This window comes from Cyprinodon tularosa, unplaced genomic scaffold, assembly GCF_016077235.1.
Source record: "Cyprinodon tularosa strain WSP-4 unplaced genomic scaffold, ASM1607723v1 ctg430, whole genome shotgun sequence".
In the NCBI taxonomy this organism is placed as follows: Eukaryota; Metazoa; Chordata; class Actinopteri; order Cyprinodontiformes; family Cyprinodontidae; genus Cyprinodon; species Cyprinodon tularosa.
The window spans coordinates 1,152,948-1,172,307 of NW_024039153.1; the positions used below are offsets into that span (position 1 = coordinate 1,152,948).

Genomic DNA, 19,360 nt, shown 5'->3' on the forward strand with positions numbered 1-19,360 from the left:
TGCACTATTTTTCAAGTTCAAATTAAGACTCAATTCAAATTCTTACAAAATGTACTTTTTTATTGTATTTACAGCGCTGGTATTGCATTTCTGAATTTATACAAAAGCGACAAAAATACAATTCTGAACAATGCATATGCTTTCAAAATAAAATGAATAAACAGTCCAAACCACCTGCTGTAATTAAGTGGGGTAGGGATAAACTGTTTTTAAATAGTTCATAAATCAGGCTGAAAAGCGCCGTTAGCCTGGCCTGCGGGCCTCTTTGGTAGCGGTCTGCGGGCTGGTTTGGCTCTTCTCCTGCTTCTAGCCGAACCTGAAGCGTCCACATCTGAGAAGGTCGACTGAGTCAAACCTGCTTCTGGCTTTTTCACTTTCTTTTTTCTTCTAGTTCTGAAAGTAAACCATATTAAAATTACAAATCAGACTTAACTTTTTTATGTTGCATCTCAGCAACACTTATACCCCTATGCAATATACAGAAACAACGCTTAATGAATTTAGAAAAACTTAAGCAAATGAAGCCTCTTACTTGGCATCAGTTAGCTCTGGATCGGTGTCTGAAAATGTTGTCTCAGAGAGAAACCTGAGTTCCCCAGAAGAACTGACTGCAGCACATACCTTGGAAATGTTAGTAGGAAAACAAGTAACCAAGAGGGAAGGATGCAGAAACACCAGTTAGTTAAAAGATTCCCAACAGATATATCTCCATCATGCATTAAACTCTTGCAATAATCCAAATAAATTACTAGAGTGAGCTGCTCACTGTAATTTCTTATACAGTACAGATCAAGGTTGCAATAAAGTGGCAGGAAGCTGTAAACCCTCATTTTTACACCATCAGTCTATTCTGCTTTGATACCAAACAAATCTGATATGAACTCCAGGTTGGAATAATTCAATTCAGTTTATTTCTATAGCGCCTATTCACAACACAAGTCATCTCAAGGCACTTTACAGTTCAACCAGATCATCCAGTTAAATTGATACAAAGTTTTCTATCTAAGGAAAACCAGCTGATTGCATCGACTCATTGACTCAAATACAATCCTTCACACTAAGCATGCTTGTAGCAACAGTGGAGAGGAAAAACTCCCTTTTAACAGGAAGAAACCTCCAGCAGAACCAGACTCGGTGTGAGCGGCCATCTGCAAAAGCAGCCGTAAAAGGCGGCCCCATCCAGGAAACACACAGCCAGGAATAACCAAGGCTAAAGTCTGTGGAGATAATAATCCTTAAGGACGGTAAATGAAGCTTGAATGATAAAATAGTGAATAAGAGAATAGACAGCCTTAGTCCTTGGTGAATTCTAAGACCTGTTCCAACAAAACCCAATGAACTGAATTGTATTAGGGATCAGAATGCCATTTAAACATGTAAACCACAAAAAAAAAACATCTAGCAATGGGTTGTTTAATTTGGATAAAAGCATTTAAAAGAAAAATGAATAGAATCCTATTCTTTACTCATAAAACATAACTAATGTAGATCATTTCTGTTATCCTGGCGTCTTACCCTTGTGGGTGTTGACCTCTCTGCCTTTTCCATTGAAGCTAGCTCTCGCTCTGCGGAATCTTCACTAAACTCACCTGCGAAAATAATTAAAAAAGGTTTGCAAACAATATCAGTATAATAATTCTGACTCAAACTGTTGGCCTCTTACTTTGATCTACCACATAAGAAGCAAGGAAATATCCCTGCAGTCCGTTGAGCAGGGATCCAAACCACCAGGTGTCATTGTCTTTGTACAGAACTTGGATCACGTCACCGCGCCGAATGGTCAGTTCATCAGATCGGTTCGCTCTGTAGTCATAGAGAGAAACGACCTGGAAAAGAAACAGGAAACAGTGTCTGGAACCAGTAGAAGGATGGAAGCTCAGTGATACAGTGGAAACTTACTGTTTGTTGAACAGGGGCAGAATCTGGGTCATAAAAACCTGAAGAGGTTTGGTCTGGGACAGTCTATTGTAGAAAGAGAACATTACATTAAACCTATGATTGTATTTTTTAAACTGTAGACCATTTTGCAAAGAGTACTTGACTGAAAAAGGACAAGAAGCTCATAAAACGTACTGCGTGTAGTTTTAAAGATGAGGCTCCTTTTAGCCTCCGACTGATCGGACTGAAGCTTCCTAGAAACAAAACGAAGGTCAGTGAAAAGAGAAGAGAATATCTGCCCACTAATACTTGTCAGGTTTCTCTCTTCTCTATAGTTCATCCTCCTTCAGGGCCATTAATTCAGGTATCATCACATCAGCATTTATCTTTTTTTTTGCGCAATTCTGGCATATAGAAAGTCTATGACAGGACTTTTCTTCCAGACTGAAGGTCCATTTTGAATTTGAGATTTACTCAAAAAAAACAACTCAAAACTTCCTTGAGGCAACCAGGGTATGTGCAATTTGGAGATGTGTCACGTCTCCAAATCGAGAGCTCTATATTTTATCTTTGAACTCAGCTCATACCTATGTCTGGTTATTGCTGATTAATAATATGATAGCACTTAGAGAGTCCTCTGTGAAAACGACCTCAGTTGGCAACTTAAGCTTGAAATAAAAAGTTGCTTTTGAAGAAAACAATTAGCTAGGTAGTGAACTGCACAATACACTCACGGCTTTGTGCGTTTAGAGCTGCTTGCGGGATTAGCTGGTCTGCCAAGGAACCAGAGAGCTGCAGCTTGGAGTGGGGTGAGAGCAGAGACGGAGGAAGTAGTGAGGCATTTAGTCCTGTCTGGGGCAAACATAAAAGTTATTTGCAATGAAAATCCACTATGCAAGGTACTGACCTGGAAGTATATTAGTACAGCTCATTTAAAAAGTATTTCTTACTAATTTAAAAAGGAAAATTATTTTTTACATGTATAACACATACATTATTTGGTATGACTGAAATATTTCTTGCAACAGCCATATAAATTTAGTAGACTGAAAAAGTATATTAGGAAAAGGTTCAGTAGCATGGTTTTGAATGCGATGTCATCTACTCCTTTTGGTCCAGTGTGTTTTCTGAAGATCACAGTCAACCATCTATCAGCAAATTTTAGGGCACTTCGTATTTCACTGTATTTTTCCACACTGTCACGTCGACTGAAAGCTGCTTTAAAGACTACAGTGTTTCTGTGTTTCTCTGAGCAGCAAACCTCCCTTAATGTTATTCATGCAAAATGAGCCCCAACCAAGAAACAGACATAATTTTTTAGAACCATACTTTGTCTTATAATATTCTTCCTCATTGATGTTATGTCAAATTGTATTTATTTATTTTTTTTATTTCTGAAAGTTGTAATTATCAAATTTAAAATAAAAGGTTGGAATATTTCACTAACAAGTCTACATAATCCTTTTTCACTTTCTGAGGTAAATGGCAAAAATACAGAACCTTTTAATGACATTATTTTTTTATCCATTCTACACATATAAAATAACTCACATAAAGCTGGAATTCTCCCATATCTCTTAGGTTGAATATAAAAAAAAGATGATCAATTTGAAGAAGCAAAGACTTTAATGATTAATTATTAAAATTTTGATTAATATTAATTCATTTGTTTCCCCAGAATTCAAAATAAAAGCTAATGGCAGCTAAAATGTGACAGAATAAAGGTTAATAGTATACTGCTATTAGACTCACTGTGCCAACGTCAGATGTAAAGCTCCTGCTTGTTTGACTCATGGCCACTTTGTCTGCAAACAAAAGTCAGTGTACATGTATATATTTATGTTTTTATTAAAAACAAAACAGAAAACCATAGATGGAGCTACAAATTCTGTTAGATACTATATACAACCTTTGTTTTTCCAGATTAGCAACATACCTTGATCAAAGCTGAGTCCACTAGCTGAAGCTCTTCGATGTGGTTCCTGCATATAAGAGAGAATAGATCTGTTCCTTAAGTGATTATAATAGAGAGCAATAACTGATATTTAGAACATTAAATGAAATAAAAATCAAATCTGGGTTATAAAAAGAGTGTCTCTCTTACAAGAACTGAATCCAACCGTTCTTTAACAGACTGCATTTTCAAGGCAAGCCTAGCTGTGTGGGCAAACTGATCCATGGCTGAAGGAGTCGGCGTATCCTGCAGCATCACCGAGTCAGGAGTGTTTCGCACGGTTTTGGTGTCTAGAGATGCCGATCGGCTCAATGCCTTCAGGTTCTGCATCTCCAGCTGTGAAACTGTAGAACAAGGTAAAAACACATTAATTTGATGAATAATCCTTCCAAGCTCAGTGAAGCAGCTAATTTTAATAATTCAAAGTCTCACAGTACTACATATCATTTTTTTTTTTTTTACATATTAATTTTTTAATTTTTCTTAGTTAATGTGAAAAAAATACAATGGAATCAGCTGCCTTAAGAAATGTCCTAATTAGTAGACATTTTTATAAACAAAGGAATAAAAGACTTTTAGCCTGACACAACCCCAGCTGACAAAACAGAGCGAAACATCCCTGACAGCTGGAATAGACCAACCAGCAGGTGGTGCTGTTGTCTCATTTAGCAGGTGGATCTATCATGTCTCTATTTTAGCTATAAAACTGACTAGACAGGAAAAAAAACAAACCAAATGACGATGCTGTTCCTGCATCCCCTCTTGTAATGCCTTGAGTCTGCCCCACTATTGGAGGAAAAACGCACATCGCCACCAAGAAGAAAGTATCCCTCCCTGAAGTACCCCTTCAGTCTAGTTCTGACTGAAGGGGGCTTAGAAACCAAAGCACATAGACTTTTTTTAGATTTATATTTGAAAAACATCTCAAGTTTGGAAACACAGTCCATCACCTTTCTTTATAATCATTCGCTTCCCTGCAGAAGTCTGTCCCATAAAATCCCAATAAAATGAACTGCATTTAATGGTCATAACAAAATAGAAAGGAGGTTATATAAAGGAAAACATTGTAGATTATTTGTTAGAGACACGCACCTTTGCGATCGTACAGGTACACATGGACAGGCTGGCTTTCACCGAAAGCACAGAAAGCTACCATGTTCTCATGGGGATGGAAGGAGACGCCATGGAGAGCAGTGCGGTAACAAAGCTCTGAGTACACAGCGAGCTGGTCTCCTGGGAAAGCAAATAAAAAATCAAACTATTTTAGTTAGAAAGCGGTTCACCTTATATTTCTGGGGTTTTTTTTTGTTTTTACTGTAACCTGTGTCGGTATTCCAGACGTATGCCATCCCATCCTCACTACCAGAGAAGATGAAATTTCCACACGGTGTGAAAGTGCTGTATATTCTCTCTCTGTAGTTTGTCGCACCCGTGTACTTCTTGATGGCCAAACTAAAATAAGGCCCATTTAATTCAGGGAATTATTCAAAAATCCCAAAAATATAAAAAACATCAAATGTTACTTTTGAAAACCCTGTTGAAACGAATTGATAAATGTCTTGTGTGATTCACTTACATCCTTAAATCCATCATCCTGAGGACGCTGTCTTTGGCGTTGATGAGCAGACACCGCCCATTTGGATGGAGCTGCAGCATGTTGATAGGGATACCACTAAGGTCGCGCTCATCTATTTTCTGTCATTAGCCAAAAACAGAAGAAAAAAACATCTTTGTTTCTTTGTAAATAACATCTCCCATTTTGGTTTAACAAATCTTTATCATATTACATAATCTTTTAAAGAAATATCAAACTGGTACCATTTCTATGGACCAGTTATGGCATGGATGCTGATGTTGTTTGCTGGGATTTATGGAGGTTTTCCACACAATGATGATCCCGCTGTTGTCTGCAGAAAACATTCTTCTCCCTGTTGACATCACATAAATATTTTTATACTAAAAAATACAGATATAATCATAAACAAAAAAAAAAAAAACACCCTAAAAACTTTAAAATAATTTGGAATAATTAATAAGGCATAAGGAATAGTTGCGTTTGCAGCCCATTTATTGTTCCCCTCAGTCTCTTCAAATAATAAGCGAACCATTATTTTGTTTAAGTGGATCCCAGTTTCCAAGACTTTTAAGCAGCGGTCAGTGACTTCCTGAATATGACATCACATCATTACATTGCGATGATCAGGATGGTCATTATTTTAGCTATTTATTTTAAATCGAACTAAAGCAATGATGCAACAAATAGTGGCGATGTGGCTTCTTCTCGTCTCTAAAACAATCATTTTAAAAGCCTGTTGGGCAATAAGTGATTAACAGGTTATTAAATGTATTCAATAAATGTTAAATATTCTAGCTAAGGAACTTTTATTTACTCCCTTGGCAGATTTTTTCTTAAAACATGAATAATATGATCAAATTTAAGACCTTATTTCAAAAGGCAGCTTTATTTTTTTTTACAAACCACTCATTGCTGCTCCCATCAGTAAAGGTTGACATTACAAACTGTGCCATGATTTCTTTGTCTAATAACCAAATAATCCTCAACATCTGCTGCATTAAAAGACGCGTCAAACATTAGCATTTGTCTGCTTTGCTTGCGAGTTCAGACGTACCTTCAGAGTCAAAGCAAATGGTGTTGATGAAGCTGCTGTGAGCCTCGAACTCCTGCAGCATCTGTCCGTTCACATCTTCCACATCAAGTCTCCACACTCGGATGAGGCGGTCATAGCTGCCAGTCACCGCAAGGTTCTGGGCGCTGGGATGGTACCGAGCACAGTATACGAAGGATGGGTGAGGCAGCACCTTCTGGGCACTTTCTAGAAGCCTTTCTACATTCCACTCTCTAAGAAAGAAGAGAATGTAAGCGACAAAAGCACTAATAGTAGTATCTATACACTCCTGATCAAAATCTTAAGACCAGTCAAAAAATTGCAAGAATTTGCGTTTTGCAGTATTGGATCTAAAGAAGGTTCTAAGTAGAGCTTCACGATGTTAAAAGAAGAAATCAGCGTAAGAGACAGAAACTTTTGAGCAGGGAATTAATTGAAAACTGCATTTATGCTCAAACATGATTTTTCATGATTTTTTTTCTCATCAGAGAAGACAACTTTCTTCCACCTTTCAATGTCCCATGTTTGGTGCACCCTTGCAAAGTCCAAACGGGCAATTTTGTGGCGTTGAAGAAGACGTGGCCTTTGAAGAGGTTTTTTGTTTCTGAAGCCCTTCTCTCGCAGATGTCTGATGGTTATTGGGCTGCAGTCAGCACCAGTAATGGCCTTAATTTGGGTAGAGGATCGTCCTGTGTCTTCACGGACAGCCAGTCGGATCCTGCGGCTCAGAGCTGGTGAAATTTGTTTGGGTCTACCACTTGACTTTTTTGTTCCATAACCCTCAGGATCATTTAAAAAATGCAAAATGACTGTCTTACTGCGTCCAACCTCAGCAGCAGGCCTTGCTTATGCAGCTCAACAATCCTACCACGTTCAAAGTCAGTCAGCTTTTTTGCTTTTGCCATCAGGAGGTCTTGACAGTGTAAAGACTTGACAGAAAATGACATGGAATCCAGTTTTTTGCACAGCTTCTGGCTTTTAAAGACTATGGTCTTAAACTTTTGATCAGCTGAATAAATAATGTCTGAGCATAAATGCAGTTTTCAGAAAATTCCCTGCTCAAAAGTTCTTCTCACTTGCACTGATTTTTTTCTAGGGATGCACGATATTGGGATTTTGGCCGATATCCGATATGCCGATATTTTAAAACTCATGTAGCCGATAACCGATATCGATACCCATGTTAAAGCTGGACAAAAATAAGTAGTCATTGAAAATAGCAGTTTTGTTTTCCATTTCTGACACTTTGAAAAATAATATACTCAAATATATTTTCATATGCTGATATCAAATTGAGTTTTAAAAACGCGGTATCGATCTATTTTACTTTCAAAATCTGGTGAAATTTCATCGTTCTGTTACAAACTCTCGTGATATTTTGCAAATTCTTGTGAGATTTTGTTAGTAAAATAGATCGATACCGCGTCAATATATCAACCTATAAAAATATGGAAAAATTTTGTGAATTTTCTGGGGGTTCTGTAGCATAACGATGTCATATAGCAATATTTCATTAGTAAAAGAGATTGATATGGTGTTTTTAAATGGCAATATATCAGCATATGAAGATATTGGGATATTTTAATGTATCAATATTTTTCCCTCGTCTTTAGAAGTTTTTAAGTCTGTAAAAAATAAGTTTTTGAGGAAGAAGAAGAAGTAGTATTTTTTTTTTTTAGACTTTAGAAACTCAGAAGCTGATCAAATATCGGGTTAAATATCGGTGGGGTGGCCGATGTCCGATATTCAGTTTTAAGGCCGATACCGATAGGGGGCCGATTATATCGTGCATCCCTAATTTTTTCCTTTAAAATTGTGAAGCTCTACTTTGAACCTTCTTAAGATCCAATAGTGCAAAATGCAAATTCTTGCAATTTTTTGACTGATCTTCAGATTTTGATCAGGATTGTAAATGTCCTGTTTTTCCCTTTTATTTACATGAGGGAACCTAGACTCACCTGACAGTTCCATCTGAGGAGGCAGACAACAGGCTTTTATCATCTATGGACCAGCAGAGATCATACACGATTTTCAGATGTCCGTTGAAAGCAAACAGAACTTTACCAGACGGGATCTCATACACTGAAAAAATAGGAGGGTGCACCAAAGTTGGAGACGATTGTTTCTCAGAACGGTAAAAAGACCAAGCTGAGAAATGAAGGCGGGACTGAAAGCAGCTACAGTAGCTTTGTACAAAGGAGCATCAGCATCGCTCACCAATAACAGGGAAGGCATCTCTGTCAGCACAGGCAGCAGCCAGCATGGTTCCAGCAGGAGAAAACAGCACCGTGAAACAGCCCATCTTACCACCGCGGAAGGATAAAATGTGCTTGTTAGGAATCCGACAGACCTAGAACAGAAAAACCTTTGTAAGTTGGATTTCATGAAAATCTGGCTATTTATGATGCAAAATGTAATGGTTTTCTTTGTTTGTTTGCTTTTTTCATCTGATATCATATAACAAAACATCACTAAAGTTTTCACCTATTTACAACCACAACCTTCAATGTATTTTATTTTCCATTTTGAGCGACAGCTGTATTACATATAGGGCTGAACCAATTAACCATATTCATACTGATTAATCCATTTATGAAATAATTGTCATTTAATTTAATAATTGATTAATTGTTAACTGGAATATAGACACTCTAAAACATCCTTTTAGCTACTAGAGCTGTAATCACATCAACATTATAAAAAAAAATATAAAGGTATAGGGGTATAAAGGTATATCCCTATACCTTTAAGATAAAAAAAATTAATAAAATTGTCTGTCAATATGCTCTATACAGAACTCCATAAGTGGAAAAGTTTGAGTTTCACCAGTTTTAGCTTCATAGAAAGTATTCTTTAAAGAATCTTTGGCTATCCAATCAATCGATCAATCGAAAAAATATCGACAGATTAATCGATTTGCAAAATAATCATTAGTTGCAGCACTAAGTATACAGGTGCTGGTCATAAAATTAGAATATCATGAAAAAGTAGATTGATTTCAGTAATTCCATTTAAAAAGTGAAACTTGTATATTATATTCATACATTACATACAAACTCATATATTTCAGATGTTTATTTTGTTTAATTTTGATGATTACAAATGACAACAAATGAAAATCTCAAATTCATCATATCAGAAAATTAGAATATTGTGAAAAGGTTCAAAATTGATGGCCCCTGGTGCCACACTCTAATCAGCTAATTAACTCAAACCACCTGCAAAAGCCTTTAAATGGTCTTTCAGTCTAGTTCTATAGGCTACACAATCATGGGGAAGACTGCTGACTTGACAGTTGTCCAAAAGACGACCATCGACACCTTGCACAAGGAGGGCAAGACACAAAAGGTCATCGCTAAAGAGGCTGGCTGTTCACAGAGCTCAGTGTCCAAGCACATTAATAGAGAGGCGAAGGGAAGGAAAAGATGTGGTCGAAAAAAGTGTACAAGCAAGAGAGATAACCGCACCCTGGAGAGGATTGTGAAACAAAACCCCTTCAAAAATGTGGGGGAGATTCACAAAGAGTGGACTGCAGCTGGAGTGAGTGCTTCAAGAACCACCACACACAGACGTATGAAAGACATGGGTTTCTGCTGTCGCATTCCTTGTGTCAAGCCACTCTTGAACCACAGACAGCGTCAGAAGCGTCTTGCCTGGGCTAAAGAGAAACAGGACTGGACTGCTGGTGAGTGGTCCAAAGTCATGTTCTCTGATGAAAGTAAATTTTGCATTTCCTTTGGAAATCAAGGTCCCAGAGTCTGGAGGAAAAGAAGAGAGGCACTTCATCCACGTTGCTTGAAGTCCAGTGTAAAGTTTCCACAGTCAGTGATGGTTTGGGGTGCCATGTCATCTGCTGGTGTTGGTCCATTGTGTTTTCTGAGGTCCAGGGTCAACGCAGCCACATACCAGGAAGTTTTAGAGCACTTCATGCTTCCTGCAGCTGACCAACTTTTTGGAGATGCAGATTTCATTTTCCAACAGGACTTGGCACCTGCACACAGTGCCAAAGCTACCAGTACCTGGTTGAAGGACCATGGTATCCCTGTTCTTAATTGGCCAGCAAACTCTCCTGACCTTAACCCCATAGAAAATCTATGGGGTATTGTGAAGAAGAAGATGCAATACACCAGACCCAACAATTCAGAAGAGCTAAAAGCCACTATTAGAGCAACCTGGGCTATCATAACACCTGAGCAGTGCCACAGACTGATCGACTCCATGCCACGCCGCATTGCTGCAGTAATACAGGCCAAAGGAGGCCCAACTAAATACTGAGTGCTGTACATGCTCATACTTTTCATGTTCATACTTTTCAGTTGGCCAACATTTCTATAAATCCTTTGTTTTTATTGGTCTTCAGTAATATTCTAATTTTCTGATATGATGAATTTGAGATTTTCATTTGTTGTCATTTGTAATCATCAGAATTAAACAAAATAAACATCTGAAATATATCAGTTTGTATGTAATGTATGAATATAATATACAAGTTTCACTTTTTAAATGGAATTACTGAAATCAATCTACTTTTTCATGATATTCTAATTTTATGACCAGCACCTGTATAACTGGCAAGTGGAAATAGAACACTGGACATCCACCTCAACACAGTCAAACCTGGTGACGGCAGCATCATGCTACGGGCTTTCTGTTTTTGGATCGTGTAGAAGAGAAATGCATGGAGGTAAACACAGCTGCTAAAGGCTTGAGCTTGGAACAGAGATTCAGGGAAGAACCACTCTAGAAATAACAGCAGGACTACCCTGTTGTAGCCCAGTCCATGTCTTAGGATGGCCCATTAAAAACACACAACCCGTTTCATTAAGAATTTGTAGTAAGAATTGAAGATTAACGCTCGGAAAGGTTCTCCATCCGATCCGAGTGAAATGTTTGGTAAACAAAAATGTTTTTATACAAGGACGAATGTTATCATGCAACTACCTGACCAGGCAGTCGGCTCCATCTCAAGATGGGCTGCTTGTTTTCAGTGGCGTGTGTCAGGCTTCTCCTGGTGATTTCGTTTTGCAGTTCACTATAGGAGGTGCTGCCTCTCTCCTCCTGTAACGCCATCATAGACCGGATTCCAGGGTCCACCTAAAGAAAAGAAAAAGAATGATCAATGATCAAAATCAAATACAGAAAAGAGGAAAAAACTAAATTAAGTTAAAAACGACATAAGAACAAACTTACATGCTCTGGAGGTTTGATTCCTTTCACAGTGACATAGAGCGTGGACGCATATTTGGTTCTCGGATACTTCCTCCACCACTCAAACACCTCGATTGTTTTCGGTTGTCTTTTTGCCCGATGTGGAGGACAGAAAAGCTGAAGGCGGAGTTTGCTCTCAATGTTCAGAATCCCGTTTGCGCCAACGAGCTGAGGGTTGGAGGAAAACTCAAAGAAGCCCTGAAAAATGCCAGATTACGACTTGTTTTTTGCTAATTTTTAATGAATAAAAATCTTACCTTAAGAAACGCCCAAGCAATCTTTCGAAACCCTCGCTCATCGTTTTTGGCTTTTGCTTCCTTCATAGTCATAAAATCAAGGATCTTAAAAAAATAAAACCATATTACCAGAAAAATATCCTCATAGGAGGTAAGTTTGGGATAAAAGTGTGACTTACTTCAAAGAAGAGGATTATTCTTGGGGCTGCATCTGATTGCTGAACAAAGAAACCGAACCGTTCGTTGAATATGATCTGCTCCTGCCACTCAGGGATAATGGACTTGTTCTTCTTGAAGTCAAACGGCTGCGTCATGATTGGCAGGATATGGTCCACATTTTCTCTTTCATAAAATGAAGAGACATTACGATGGCTTTGAAAACAAAGGAAGAGTTTTACTGTACAGCGTTAGAATAAACAGAAACAGGCTAACATTAACACTAAAGCGAGCTAAAGTCCTGTAAAGTCTTAGGATGTTGGTTCTCACCAGTCCTCTTTCTTCACATATTGCCCTGTGTTTTCATCAACAATATGGATCTTCACCATGGGGTGTGAGATCAGTAAGTCTGTCATGAGGCGATCAGTTCTGTGAATAAACACTCCCAGAACAAGACTGTCATCAAAGGTCTGTTTTTCGGAGTCTCCCGGATCTGCCTCACTCTCCTCTCTGACGTCTGAAAGATTGGGGGGAAAAAAATCAGGCAGGAGTTTCATCAGAACATATATATTTTAGGTTTGATTACAATCAGTGTTGGGCAAGCTACTTGTCCAGTGTAGTGAGCTAAGCTATCAGCTACTCAACAATAAATTAAGCTTCACTACACAAAAGCTACCACCTAAAGAATTATAGCAAGCTAAGTTACACTAATGTGTTAAAAGTAGCTTAACTACATCAGAAGCTACTTAACGTTGTACCAACCTAATGTCAATTCAAAATGAGTCTGACACACTAGTTAAAATATTTATTAAAGATCAGCCAATGACATAACACAGTGTAAACATTGCTTTATGATCAGCATATTAAAATAAAAACTAAAGTAATTACTAGTAGACAAACTAGTAAACAATCTGCTGCTATTAGAACCAAATTAAAGGTACTGTGTAGTGTTCTACACACCGAGACATGGCTATGAGTTTGCATTCAATGGACATCTCTAGGGAAAACAAAACCCTACAAAAGACCTCAATTAAACAGTTGATTCAAGTAACAAACAAAACTGTTTACAAAAGAAGGTGAAAAAATAAAGAAGCTAATTAAGAGATACATATATATATATATATGTCTCACCGTATAATTTAATTTCTACCTACATATTTATTCATTGTATTTTTGGAGGCAATTAATTGAATGCTTATTTATTTATTTATTGAGCATTTATTTTATATACGGTAGAGCTGTTCCTCCATAAATAAAAACATCTTGTCTATGCAAAGCCTAAAAACAGATTTATGTAAACATCCTGTCAGGTAAACTAGGCCATGAAAACACAATATTGAAGTTTCACTACTGCTCTCTAATTAGAGTATCTTAGTGGCACATAGATATGGGAGAATTATCCTGCCATAATGCAAGAGCACATCATTTCAATTTGAGAAAAGAATTTCATCTTCTTGCTCTCAAAACTTATAATGCTCACACTCAAAACATGCGCTCTCTCTCAAATATTTTCTCTTCTCTCTTTGTTTCTTCTCTCAGATTTAATGCTTCTTGCACAGATATTTTCTCCTCTCGCTTGCCTCCTTCTCTTCGCACACAAACCGCGCTCTGTTACGCTCGCAAACCCGTAGGCTCTGCTTGCGGATTTGTTTTGCTCTCTCTCAGACTGCAGTTGGATCGTTGCCTAGCAACCTTTCCAGCCAATAGAACGACAGCCTCGGAAAGGGTGCGCTTGTTTAACTCTACTGAGTGTGCCTGTGCTACTACGCCACTTATAAGAGCGTCAGCTGAAACTGCTATTTACAGTAGCTTGTGGCTGATTGTTGTTTCAAAATAGAAAACCTGGTTTCATTTCTAAGTTTTGCCCTGGATTTTGTAGCGTTTGTGGACCCTACGTCGCTACTTGATCAAAACAATAACGTCGCTACAGGAAAGTTACTTGATAAATAAAGCAGCGACGCTACGGTCAAGCTACTGGAAAATGTAGTTAAACTAATAGCTTCGCTACATGTAGCGGCGCTACTGCCCATCACTGATTACAATTTTGTACAAACAAACAATCCAACCTGAATCAATATGCTTTTTCTTCTTCTTTTTCTTCCTTCCCTTTAATTCAGGTTCATTTTCAGCATCAGCCTCTCGCGCCACGTCTTCACTTTCATCTCTAACAGTGAAAAAATGATGACTAATTTTAAAATGATTACAGGACTTTAAAACTGGTAATTTTAAAATGCTGCTTAAGCTGAGATATTTTGCTCTTTTATATTTGAGAAAACCACATAATAAAAACCATAAGACCCACCCTTTATCTGATTCAGCAGTAGGTTTGAGCTTCTTCTTGTTCTTTTTCGTGGTCCTCTCTTCTTCCTGTGCTATCTGCTGCTGGTATTCATTTAGAAGTTCATCTTCCACATCCTCCACCCTGTTCTCTGCTGGAACCTTTGTGTCGTCTTTGCTTTTTCCTTTCTTACTCTTCCGTTTAGGTACTTTTCCACCACGAGCATCTTCTGACTCTAAAGAATGTTCTGGGTTAGGAGCATCTCCGTCCTCTTCTTTTTTATGTGCGGTGTTTTTATGTACAGGCAGGGGAGGAAGGTCCCTCCTGCTTTTCCTCGTTGCTTTAGATGTTACACCCTCCTCTTTGCTTTTGCTGGTGTTGACATCAACCTTTTCTGCGTCTTTATTCTTTTTGTAACGTGGGCTATCCTCTTTCGAATCGTGTGAGTTTTGCAGAACCGTCTCATCATCTTCTGCCTCGTTTTCCACTATTTTTTCTTTCAGACTCTTAAGCTAACAAACAGAATGAAAACAACAAAATTATTAGAATCTTTGTTTTTCTGTTAAAGGAATAGTACACCCAAAACATGATTAGCCTTCATTTTCTACTCACCCCCATGCTGAACAACACTCTGGAGTACTTTTTTGATATCTCAAATGCATCTGGAGATCTGGGAGGCTTCTTGCTGTCTGCTGACATTCAAATAATGGAGGTCTATGGCGCCCGAGGCAGAAAGGTCCATAAAAGTCCACAAAAAACGTGTCAATATTCCTCCATACTGCTCGTCCAATGTATTCCAAGTGTCCTGAGTGGGTAGCGTCCATAATTTACTCGAAACGAAGTCATTTAGAATGTTTTTAGAGCATAAACAGTAGTGTATAGGATTTCCTGAAAGCGCGCGCCTGCACGTTCACGACGCTTCGGAAGCCGGCAGACCAAACCAGATGAAAGTGCGCATTCAGCGTCTGCTCTGCCGATAATGCAAGCGTAGAAGAAGAAATGTGCTGTTTACCTGTGCAAAGAAAGAAACAACGAAAGAAAAATGTCTGAGGACTTCAGTGTTGAGGAAGAGCATGAGTTCTTTGCCGAGCTGAATGCGCACTTTCATCTGGTTTGGTCTGCCGGGGTTTCCGTAGCGTCGTGAACGAGCTTTTGGGAAATCCTATACACTACTGTTTATGCTCTAAAAACATTCTAAATGACTTCGTTTCGAGTAAATTCTGGATGCTACCCACTCAGGACACTTGGAATACATTGGACGAGCAGTATGGAGGAATATTGACACGTTTTTTGTGGACTTTTATGGACCTTTCTGTCTCGGGCGCCATAGACCTCCATTATTTGAATGTCAGCAGACAGCAAGAAGCTTCCCAGATCTCCAGATGCATTTGAGATATCAAAAAAGTACTCCAGAGTGTTGTTCAGCATGGGGGTGAGTAGAAAATGAAGGCTAATCATGTTTTGGGTGTACTATTCCTTTAATGAAAATTATGTCCATTTAACTGCTTTGCCTAAAAGAGGTTAAACCATGTCTTCCTCTGAATTCAGGCAAACAGCTTTGTCTTTCTCTTGTCAACTCAGGGGCAAAGTTATATTTATTAGATCAAATGTCAATAAGAAAGTTACATCATAAATGCATGATTTTCATAGACACTAATACAGGTGTAATTTTACTAAAATATTCTAAAAACTAAACTTTCATCTTAATAAATAGAAACAATTTAAAAAAGGTGAAGATAGCAAAAGATAAATGCTGACTAAGCAGCTACTAAACAAGAAAAAAGATTCAAGCTTAACTAAAATGTGAAGCATCCTATTTGAAAAAGCCAAATTAATTTGAAAGAAAGGTTTGATTGTCAAACTGGAAAAGATAAAGCTATTAAGCCATAATGACAGAAGCAATGTTTGGACCCACTATGTGGAAAGGATTCCTAAAACATCTAAAGCATCTAGCATAGTGGTTGTAATACTGCTGAGCTTCACTATTTAGGAAAAGAAGAATTACAAAAATATCACAACAGGGAACATTAGATGGTTACACAGGCTCTTTGTATATATTTCATAGTGCATCTAAAATTCTGTCTGTGTGATTTAGAGATGTATAACCCTGCTGTATGTTACACAGTGATATAAGTTAATGTGTGAAATTGTCTGTTTTTTATGCCATTATGTGTGCTCTTCTAATATTTCTGTGCAAAAAAAATAATTCTTTGTAATGAATGATGTGCTGAATCAAAGCACTAAAGAAAATGCATGTAACAAAAGACGTACCACAGTAGTTTCCTTGGCTTCAGTCTTCTCCTTCTTGGACTTTTTCTTGTTTGATTCCGTATATTTCTTGAAAACTTCATTAAATCTTTGCCGTGTGTTTGCCCGCTCTTCACCCACACCTAGAAGAATTTACATTGTCTTTAACAGGAGTTATCTACGCCTTCTCCTACAAAATAACAGTGAACAGATAAAACTAAAATACTCAACACGATTTCTGAATGGGGGAAGGGGAGAGGCGCCATAATAGTTAGGGCATAGAGCTTGGAATCCTGAGGTTTTGAGTTCGAAACCCACTCCCACAGACTGGAACTCTATCTCTGAGCAAGACACTTAACCCCACACTGCTCCCTGGATGCCCCACTGTGGCAGCCCACTGCTCCCCTAAAGGGAGCAATGCAGATTTAAATGTATCCAATGTGAGATCAATAAAGTTCAATTAATTATTTATCTGCAGTTCTAATTTAAATTCACTTTTATTTTAGAATAAAACGTTATGATAACATTTTAATGTAACATGTAATGTAGCAACTTTGTATTCCAGTAACGTGATAAATATATTAAATAAAAATCACTTTTATGGTTCAAATAGACAACACAGGTGGACCCATTAATAATAAAAATTCACTAAAATAAGTTTCATAGTTGGTCCAGCTATAATCATTAAACTTCTATTTAAATATTTTGATGTGAAAACAGTAACAGAAAAGCAACTTACCTCCTGGCATTGTTATACAGTGTGATGTTTCTTAATCTTTCTGCAAAAATAAAACAATAAAAAAGAAAGTCTTCCATCACAACACATAAACACCGATGTGTTAATTTTTGCGTTTCATTGACAAAGCAATCAAACACAAAAAACAGGGAAAAAAGGTTTACATTTCATTTGTTAAATGTTAGACTAAGTCAAACTGAATTAAACAAAAAAGCAAAACCAAGTTACCGGTTGGCTAATTAACGGCTAGTTTTCCAAGTGGAAGCTCGCCTTGCTAATCTGACACAGCAACATTTACATTCGAAAACAAACACCTGAGCCTCAATATAAACAAAACGCAAATAAATTAATTTAAAAAGGCGTGGGAATTACCTACAACAGTACAAGTATGTAAATCTGGAGCACATTGTACTCCAACTTCCACAACGACGCTACTTTGGTTTCCTAGCCAACAAGGAAGGTGAGGGCGGAGTCAAAGTATAAACAAAGCAGAACCAACCAATCACGTCTAAGGAGATAAAATACGTAGCTACGCATTAAGTGTAACATTGAAATTGCTCCGGCTACGGACATATTTTCAAGGCCCCCTTGTTCTTTGTACTCACCAGCACCAGTTTAGCCACTTTGCTGTTTGTGAATAATTTTCCCACTTTCCTTTTTTAACTATCAGCATTTACTTTACAAGTCATTCGAATACATGTCTGTGTAGCGCACATATTCGATAGCCGGAAGAAACTAGGGACGGTTTGTCCTTTGCGCATGCGCAATTTGGAAAACTCAGGTTGATATGAACTTCCGACTGAGATGTGCTCAGATTTTTTTTTTAATAGCAAAAATATTTAATAGCTATTGCTTATATTGAAAGTTAAAAACCAACGATCATAAGACAGGGTATAAAAGTAGAAAATGAAGCCGTGACAATGTTAAACACCACGATGCTGGAACGACTGAAGATCAAAGAGAAGAAAAAATAACTTTTATGAAATATATCAATGAAAAAAAAATTAAATAGACATCACATTAAATATATAAAAAAATTAACAACCTCGTATAATAATAATAATAATAATAAACAGTTTTGTTGAGGTTTAGTTACTGCTCATAATTTATAGCTTTCAGTAATGCATCACATGAAAAAGTTGGAGTGATCTATTACGAGTAAAATACTGAAAAAAGTCAAACATTGTTGCTGTTCATTCAATATGTTTTTTGTTTATTTTTTTGGAGCCAGCTTCAGCAAAGAAATGAAACTGTCCTGTTTAATGTAAACAATACAGATGGAGAATTGGTCCCACAACAGTTCAGTAACTTTTCTTCTTGACTTGTAAAATATTACTACACAGAAAGATAGGTTCAGTCAATCTTCCATATTTTCAGCATGTAGATTCAAGTAACGCCATTCTTAATTAAACATAATTTCTAGCTTCTCTAACCATGTTTCTATTTTCTATATAACAATCCTGCACCTTCCTGCCCAAAATGATTGAACAAAAAATAAACTGATTGAAAACCCAACATAAATAAAATACGATAAAGAAACATAAATACATGTTTTGTTGCACTGTTGCCTAGCAGCAAGACCCGGTTTTATCCACGTCCCTCTTTCTGCATGGAGTTTTAATGTTCTCTCTGAGCATGCGTGGGTTTTCTCCGGGTACTCGTTTTCCCTCCACAGTCCCAAAAAAAACTGTTAGGTTAACTGGCATCTCTGAATGGTCTCTGTGTTGTCAAACTGTCCAGGCAGTAAGTAAACAGCAGGTGGACAGGGGCCTCACTGCGACCCTGACGTAATAAGAACATAGTAAATCAATGAAATTTGCAAAATAAATTTTTTTGTCAATGTTTTGTAATTTGCAACTTTTCAATAAAGTTTTGGATTGAAAAAAAAAATTTCAAAATACTACCAGCCTGTAAAATACCCTGACATTTCTAAAATGTGAGGTATCACAGAGAAGAAAAGAAAAACAAAACATTGTTTTGATTAACGGAATATGAGAGTTGTGTGGAAAAAAAAAAAAAAAGTTCAGTGATAGGCGTCAG

At 37.5% G+C, this 19,360-nt stretch overlaps 1 protein-coding gene across 1 annotated transcript; it reads right to left on the reverse strand.

Moving 5' to 3' along the window:
* Nucleotides 1–6: 6 nt before the first annotated feature.
* ahi1 (Abelson helper integration site 1) lies at nucleotides 7–17,815 on the reverse strand. Its single transcript, XM_038299542.1, has 27 exons — nucleotides 17,693–17,815; nucleotides 17,324–17,363; nucleotides 16,609–16,727; nucleotides 14,362–14,849; nucleotides 14,126–14,223; nucleotides 12,390–12,567; nucleotides 12,083–12,275; nucleotides 11,925–12,008; nucleotides 11,650–11,835; nucleotides 11,401–11,553; nucleotides 8,677–8,809; nucleotides 8,418–8,541; nucleotides 6,463–6,692; nucleotides 5,651–5,760; nucleotides 5,409–5,527; nucleotides 5,154–5,284; nucleotides 4,925–5,065; nucleotides 3,983–4,176; nucleotides 3,815–3,860; nucleotides 3,631–3,683; nucleotides 2,613–2,730; nucleotides 2,074–2,132; nucleotides 1,900–1,962; nucleotides 1,664–1,826; nucleotides 1,516–1,589; nucleotides 533–621; nucleotides 7–393 (listed from the first exon to the last, which is right to left on the reverse strand). Exons 2-27 carry the CDS (start codon nucleotides 17,331–17,333, stop codon nucleotides 219–221), a joined length of 3,531 nt encoding a protein of 1,176 aa, XP_038155470.1. The 5' UTR covers nucleotides 17,334–17,363; nucleotides 17,693–17,815; the 3' UTR covers nucleotides 7–218.
* Nucleotides 17,816–19,360: the final 1,545 nt, after the last annotated feature.

Excerpts from the sequence above, each read along its gene's own strand:
- ahi1 (XM_038299542.1), bottom strand. Across the intron at positions 11,554-11,649 it reads GAATCAAACCTCCAGAGCAT|GTGGACCCTGGAATCCGGTC; the intron begins GTAAGTTTGTTC and ends TCTTTTCTTTAG. Across the intron at positions 4,177-4,924 it reads GTACCTGTACGATCGCAAAG|TTTCACAGCTGGAGATGCAG; the intron begins GTGCGTGTCTCT and ends CTTGTTCTACAG.